An 8,209-nucleotide genomic window follows, 5' to 3' on the forward strand; every position below is an offset into this window, starting at 1 on the left:
TTCCCATATAGCAGTAACCTCTGTTGTGATTAACGAATTATGTGATCATTAGATTGATGCCTCTCTCCCTCATTGGACTGTGGAATCTAGTTGGGGCTGTATTGCACCTGCTTTATTCAGTGCTCTGCCCAATGCTTGTAATACATTGCATTGCACAAAACAGGCACTTTAAGGATTAAACTACTGAATTATATCTACAATTTTAATTCTTTTAAATGTTCCTCAACATATGAAAATAATTTTTCTTTAAATGTCACATAGATGCATATGTGAATATATGTATAATTTAAGGAAGGCATCAATTCAATCTCTGATAAAGCACTCAATGGCGTAACCTGACTCTTGCAGTCACATGGTGGTAGCACACATTACTTCAGGTTTAGTTCTTAAGGAAAATGAACAAACCCCTGAAAAGTGACTCTCAGGTCTAAGCATGAAAGTCATGAAACTTGCCATCATGTTGCAAATCTAACTTTATTCCTTCTTGGCTATTTTATGGGCAACTAGAATATACCATAGGAGCTCTAGTAGCATAGTGCCTAAGGCACTTGACTGCTAACCAGAAGGCTGGCGGTTCAAACCCACCAGCCTCTCTTTGGAAGGAAGATGGGGCAATCTACGTCCATAGTGATACTGCCTCAGAAACCCAAGGAGGGGTCGCTATGAGTCAGGTCCAACTCAACAGCACATAACAACAACAACAACAGAATATACCATGGCAATGGCTTGATTATGGGGTTATGGAGCAAGGATTATGAGATTACTATGGCAATGGGATGGAGGCATTGGGAGTTCAGTGGTGGCATTCTCACCTTCCATACAGGAAACCTGAATTCGATTTCTGGTCTGTCAGTAAAGGCTTGAGTGTTGCTATGATGATGAACGGGCTTCAGTCGAACTTCCAGACCAAGATGGACTAGAAGGAAAGGCCCAGAGACCTACTCCCAAAAATCAGCCAATGAAAACCATGTGGATCACAACGCTCCTAACTGCCTGATCATGGGGACGGCAGAAGATTTGGTAGCATTTAGTTCTGTTGAACATGGGGTCACTATGAGCTGGGGCTGATCAATGGCAGCCGATGACAACAACAACATGGCAATGTGTCATATTACAGAATTTTTAGTGTGTATGGGTAGAGTTTAAATGAAATAAACACAATTTTAATTAACTGTTATTTTGGTGTAATAGAACTATTTATTTATTATTATTTAAAGAATCATCCGATATTAATCATTATATTCTTAAACAAATAAAATCAATACTTTCATAATGAATTTTATCATTTATAAAAATACTTCATAACTATTATTTCATTTGACTTCACAAATATTACATCATTTGACTTCCACAATTCTTTGTCCCCAGTCTCACAGATGAAGTATTTTACCTAAAGTCATATATCTCATACATGGAAGAGTGTGACCCTAAACCCAGACCTTTTATGTCAAGCTTCATCTTCTCTCTTCTCTGTCATAAGGCCTATCATTATTATACTATAACTAAAGAAATAATACCTAGGTACAATGTTGTATCTTTCTCACTTTTGAGTAGGCTTTTCAACTTTGTTAAAAAATCTGAATCCTTCTTTTAGAGTCCAAATCTTTGCAACTATATGGAAAGCTCAAGCTATCTGCCCAGTTTAGTAATACAAAACTAAACCCAACCAGCTTCAGCTTGGGGGAGGAGGAAACAATTGCTACTGCTTTCTTTTATAGTTTAGTGCTAAAATATTACTCAAGAAGTCCAACTCTCTTATCTTTAGAAATATTTTTACCATGCTGACTTCATACATGATAGCAGTCAAAACAGACAAAATTAGAGACACAGAGTACATCTGTGTGTGTTAGCATAGGGCTTATATTATCTTCTCATAATCAATAATCTTCTCACTATTATCTCTTTGCCTTTTGAAGCTGGAGCTTCTGTTATTCGCACACAATTGGCAACCAGCATCCTTTGGCAATCGTTATGTACCCAGCACTAAATACAAATTTGTGAAAGAGCATGGAGTTATAAACTCAAATCAAACAAAACATTCTTAAAAGTAAGCAGAATGTAATGGAGCTTTTAAACAAAGATGTAAAATGCCTTTATAGCTCATTATAACAATAAACATCTCAGTTATACAAAAAGGAAATGTCTATTTGGGCAGATACTGCTTTACTATGTCTATATGAAACAGCTGGTGCAAATCTACAAAAAGAATGCTTTTGAAGAAGATGTGTGGGGAAATTCCACTTTTTAAAGGTTGCCTACATAGAAGGCAAAAGAGTACTTACAAATGGTTACAAATTGGTAGCCTCCCTAATCCCACACTTATGTGATAAAATGAATCCTTTGAAAGCACTGTTTTAATAACATCTCCTCTGCTCAGAAGCCTCTAAGTATCAAGGAACTTAATAATAGTGTGTTTTAAATTCATATTAGCATTAGACTCTGAGAATGAAAAGAAATATTCTATAATGTGTGTGAGCCACGGGGCATGGTATTATGAGAACTGAACTTTTACAAATCACACTTAACAACATGGTTGAGTAAGCTCTTGCTTAATTTATAGTAACAACTATAAATTCTGGACAAAATACAAAAAAAAAAAAAAAAAAAAACCCACAACTACCAGAAGGCCCTGGAGAAGAAACAAAATAAGGCAGCCTCTTGAGAGCTATCAACTCTTGGAAGAAATGAAGGTACAGGTGAGTTTCAGGGGAAGCATTGGTTCAGTGGTAGAATTCTCACCTTTCACCCAGGGAACCTGGCTTCTATTCCTAGCCAATGCACCTCATGCACACCCACAACCCAACTCTGTGGAGGTCTGCATGTTGTCATGATGCTGACCGTGTTTCATCAGAATTTCCAGACTAAGGAGTACTAGACAGAAAGGCCTGGCAGTCGAGCTTCATGGGCTCTGAAAATGAGCCAATGAAAACTGTGGATGATAATGGTCCAATCCACAACCACTCATGGAGATGGCACAGGATCAAAAATACAGCATTTTGTTCCATTTTATGGGTCACTATCATCATGTGTTGGAGGATGACTCAATGACAGCTAACAATAATCTGACATAGTTGGTGCCACAGTGAGTACAGAGTCTAAAAGTTCAATAGAAAACCCTCAGGCTTCCTGGGTTCCAGCACTTTCTCTGTCCTTCTCTTACTTGGTCACCCTCTGCACAAGGGGCAAGGAGGCAGCATCTTCTAACCTTCTCTAACTATACAAGAGGAGGACAGAATCCTATGCCTGCTCCTATGAGGCCAAACATGCCATGACCCTCCAACCCTCTTACTAACCTTGACACCAACTGTTCCTCCCATGGCACATATCACCTTTCTGCTGGGTTCAATAATTTGCTGCAGTGACCACACAGAACTCACTGATTATGGGGTTTATTAGGGAAGCAACAGGCTACAATTCAAGTACAGAAACATGCTCCATCTCTCTCAACCAGCCATCTGTCAGCCAGTAGTCTCTCAGTCTCTCTCAATAGCACATCTCTCTCAGCAGTTCATCTCTCTCTCAGCAGCACATCTCTCTCAGATGTCCCTCTCAGCAGCACATCTTTCTCAGCTGGCAGTCAGAGAGACTCCTTCTGCCTCTAGGAGGACTCATTCTAAGCCTGGCAGGGTAGTAAAATTAACCAGTCCTAACATCAGAATTCTATACACCTGAGAGAGAGCGAACTTCCCAGAAGATTGCTTTGTGCTGCTCCAACAGAAATACACCACATGGATAACTTTAACAATCAGGAGCTACTCAGTTGCTCATGGCAAATTCCACCACAGAGTTTACAAAGACTGTGGTTAGAAAAGCCATACTGTGTAATTTACTACACCGCACCCTCTGACCTCTGATGTGCCTGTCTTGTCTTGGCTTCTGTAAAACCCACCATTTCTGGATTCCTTTCCTTCCTTTTTTACTGTTCTTCCTGTGACTCTTTATTTCTTCTTTCTTCCAACTACTCTTTAAATACTAGCATCCTCCTGGACTTTGCCCTCAACTTTTAATCAACATAATTTCTCTACATAGGTTACTGATCCTTACTCTTTCAACTACCAATTAAACTCCAGATTCATAACTATAAGCCAGGACTCTCTTCCTTTCTGGATCCTTCTAGCTTCAGACCTGTAATAGCAGGGTGGGAGTTTGGCTCTAAACTCAGCACAGAAGCAGAAATTTATATAGTCAAAATGGTCCTTGACATTCTTTTAGGAATTCAACATGTTGGAGTTCTTATATTTCTCCATTTCTTTGCCAAACCTGCACTACTGAATTTGTGCAAGATTAACACAGGTGAAATATTATTCCACTGTATTTGGTTTTCCTAAAAGTATATCTACCTTAACATGCCCACAACAAACTTACTATCTGCTCTTCATCAACCTGCATCACTCTCCTCCACTAAAACCAGTTGCCATCAAGTCAATTCCAACGTATGGTGACCTATATGTGTTAGAGTAGAGCTGTGTTCCACAGGGCTATCAATGGCTGATTTTTCAGAAGTAGATCTCCAGGCCTTTCTTCCAAGAAGCTTGAGGAAGATTTGAACTTCTAACCTTTCAGCTAGCAACCAAGATCATTATGTTTGCCCCACCCAGAGACTCCCTCTACTTTTACTTACTGCATTAAAAGAAAGCACCAAAACCAACTCAGTTACCTAAGCCAGAATTCAGGAATCAACTTCTACTCCTTCCTCTATTTCACACCAAAATGTGTGTGGTCATGATTCCTGTTTATTTAAATCCAGCAAATGCTTTAATTCATGCTCTCATCATCTTTTACTTGAACTATGGCCAGAACCCCAAACTGATGTCCCTGTCTTCATTTCTTTCTGTATCCAATCCTCTACAATGCGTCCAGACCTATTATCTTTTCCTAATTCAAATGAGATCAGATTTCTCCCACTTTGAAGAAATCCTTCAGTGGTAATTCCCCATTTATAGCTTGTTGTTGTTGTTATGTCCAGTTGAGTCAAACCTGACTCATAGCGACCCCTCTGTGGGTTTCCGAGACAGTATTACTATGGAAGTAGATTGCCCAACCTTCCTTCCAAGGAGTGGCTGGTGCGTTTGAACCTCCAACCTTCTTGTTAGCAGTTAAGTGCCTTAGGCACTACACTACCAGAGCTCCTCCATTCATAGCAGTGATTGCCAAATAAATATCAGACAAGATCTTAACCATCAATAAGAGAATAACAGGTAGTTTTGGTGAAATAAAAAATTTCAAAATCATTAGCAATACAATTAGGTCAGCATCACTTTGCTATTTATTTCTCTATGTATTTGATTGCACAGGTTCAGAGAGATCCTGATTTCTATCAATAAGTAGCTACTAATGGTAATATTATTTTCTCTGACCTTTCAAACTTAAGTATTGACTATTTCAAAAAGGACAGCAAGATTCATATGCAAATAAACTAACTTTCAGCACAATTATTTAATTGCTGGTCTACACTTGTTAAAATTTGGTGCCTAATACTTAGCTGGTGTGTGTGTTTAAGATCTATTTTTAAAATAAAAATCAAAGCAAACATCTGTGCAATCCTTGAGTCTCCTCTTCAGAACCTTGAGCTCCATGGAATAGTCTGAAAACTACCAGTGAAGAGGCTGAAGCCCAAACCCTTTAGTATGACAAGCAGGCCCTGTGTTACTTGGACTTTATCTATCAATCTAGCTGCATTTTTCACCACCACCAAATTTTGTCCCAGTTTCCTAAATCCATCTCCATCTTTCATGAGGTTATACTTTTGCACTTGTTATTTTTTCTGCCAAATGTGACCTCTGCAGCATTACCTTCTAACCTGAATTTCTATTAACTTAGTTCCAAGGGTTAAAATGTTAACTCCTCTGTGCATCTTCCTTTGGCTGCCCCCAAAGAATCTAGTACATATCTGAATCATCAACATGTGTTTCCTTGTGTGATAATTGTCTCTTCTTCTCAACTGTAAGCTCTTAACAAAGAACTAATTTAACACCTTTGAGCATTAACTTGACAGCAGTGAGATGTGCATATACTATTTAAAGATATGGGTAAAATTCACTTTTTAATAAAAATAATAATAATAAAATGAATCTCAATGATTTAATTAGTTTTGATTTTTCGATGAAAACTTTCACAATGCCTGCTATTTAGTAATCACTCAATAATTTTTTTAAAATTCATTAATCCATTAATTAACATTAGTAATAATAGCTATTAAAGTAATTATACTCACTGAGATTCCAGGTTTGTATCAGATAGTCAGCAAATAACCCTCTTATTTAGTTGACATTATAGGAAAATAAGAACTAGGTAGAATTCAGCCTTACAAATCATGTTCATTTTAATTTTAACCTGTTTTCTTTAACAGTGACATCACCCACCAAGAAAGGAAAGTAGGATCACCAGCAGGATGATGAGAGCACAGATACATGGAATCAGGACCAGCAAGAGAAAACGGAGGTACGTCGCAATCGCCAGCTTCTGAGAGCAGCCATCACCCAAGTTATCATTACCTCTCAGGACCTAAAGAAAATGAAGCATGGTTTTAATATTACAAAGCAACTCAAACGTGGTATGAAATTTTAGATTACAGCTATCCATTCAGAACAACAGCATTCCTAAAAGATTTTACTGTGTGTACTTTAGGGCATGAAATGAGGTTAGTCACCCAATCATGCTAATAAATGAACAAATAACTGTTGCATCCATATGCAGAGCAAAGCAAATCATGTATTTCTGAAACATTTCTCAGGAGCACATGAATTTCAATGACAATAGATTTTTATTTATTTATTTACATATTTGTTATGTATTTGGTATTGTTCACAAGGCTTTACATTACAGGGCAAGAACCCACCTTGGCCCAGAGCTGTAAGCAGACTAAGATAATGAACGAGTACAGGTGAGTAGGGATAGCCAGGACGTGATCCAGACTTCATTCTCATTTGTCTCACTACCCTCAACCTCTTAATCTGCATGAATTTGGATAAATAAGTTTTCAGCCTTTACACCATTAATAATTCAGCAAAGTTGACTAATACTAATCCTACAACAAGTGAACAATGAGAGACAACTTGTCCTGTTGGACAGTTAAACACTGACAATCTCTCAGGACACTCTCCACTGCATGCCAGGCCATCCATTTGTGATAGGATGAAGAGACGCGACAATGATGGTCCAGATAAAGTTCCTTGTCTTTGTCTGTTTAGTTCAGTCTCTTGCCAGAAATGATATCTGTAAAGTCATTTATACAGTGAAACCTTTGAGAGCTGGAACTCAGGGGAACAGCCCTGTTTTTCTGGATCTTGCAAGTTTCTGCCTTTGGCAGGGTGCAGTATTACCACTTTTCCATCATTCTCTGTTAAGAATCCTAGCTCATAAACACACAGAATGTGTTCTTTCTGATTGTATAGGACTAGAAAAGAAAACTAAATGATTTTTTTTATGATTTGCATGCTTACTGAAATTTGGTGAAGACTGGGCAATCTACTTCCATAGAGATACTGCCTCGGAAACCAAGAAGGGGTCCCTATGAGTTGGGATCGACTTGACATCAGTGAGATGTGCATATACTATTTAAAGATATGGGTGAAATTCACTTTTTAATAATAATTTTAAAAAACCTAATGTCAATGATTTAATTTATTTTGGTTTTTTGATAAAATTATTGAAACAATTTTCTAAGACCACAGTCTTTATTGAAAGAACTCTTGGTCTCCTTTAACTTTTCCAAATCCTTCAAAGTCTTTATATAGCTTAAAACCTGTGTTTGACTTAAATGCTCAGGCTCTTCCAATGGTACGTCTTCATCATCTTCATTGTTGTCATCTTTAGATTGTGAGTTCACAGTTTATTGCAGGTTTATATCATTTATATATTTCTGGGGCAATTTCTTTGCTGTATCAATGTAAGATGTGACCCTATTTTCTGAAACACCACTATAAATGTCATTTTTTGCACCTTGAATCTGAATAATATGATAAGGCTCCATAACTGCTTCTTTTTGTATACTATCATCACTGCCAAGAAGAAACCTCAGTTCTTAAAGAGTTTTCTTATAGTTTCCTCCTTAATCATTTTGATTGAGCACTTAAGGAATGAAATTCCATCAAGGACATCAATTTTCCCCAAAATCTCTGATGCCATTTTGTACATCTCAATGTTGGCAATCACTTTTGGAAGCAATAGTTTCCATGTAGTTTACTTTAATATTTTGGATAATGCTATA

The 8,209-nt window shown here is 37.6% G+C and overlaps 1 protein-coding gene across 1 annotated transcript in view; it reads right to left on the reverse strand.

The window, feature by feature from the left end:
- Positions 1-8,209, reverse strand: part of CORIN (corin, serine peptidase) — a 451,047-nt gene that overhangs the window by 393,411 nt on the left and 49,427 nt on the right. The window contains exon 2 of the mRNA XM_042782130.1: positions 6,363-6,504. Within this exon, the coding sequence (XP_042638064.1) occupies positions 6,363-6,504 (142 nt within the window). The remainder of the gene's footprint in view (positions 1-6,362; positions 6,505-8,209) is intronic.

The sequence above is a fragment of the Orycteropus afer genome, unplaced genomic scaffold (genome assembly GCF_000298275.1).
Source record: "Orycteropus afer afer isolate SDZICR_OR568_19922 unplaced genomic scaffold, OryAfe1.0 scaffold00246, whole genome shotgun sequence".
NCBI classification, from domain to species: Eukaryota; Metazoa; Chordata; class Mammalia; order Tubulidentata; family Orycteropodidae; genus Orycteropus; species Orycteropus afer.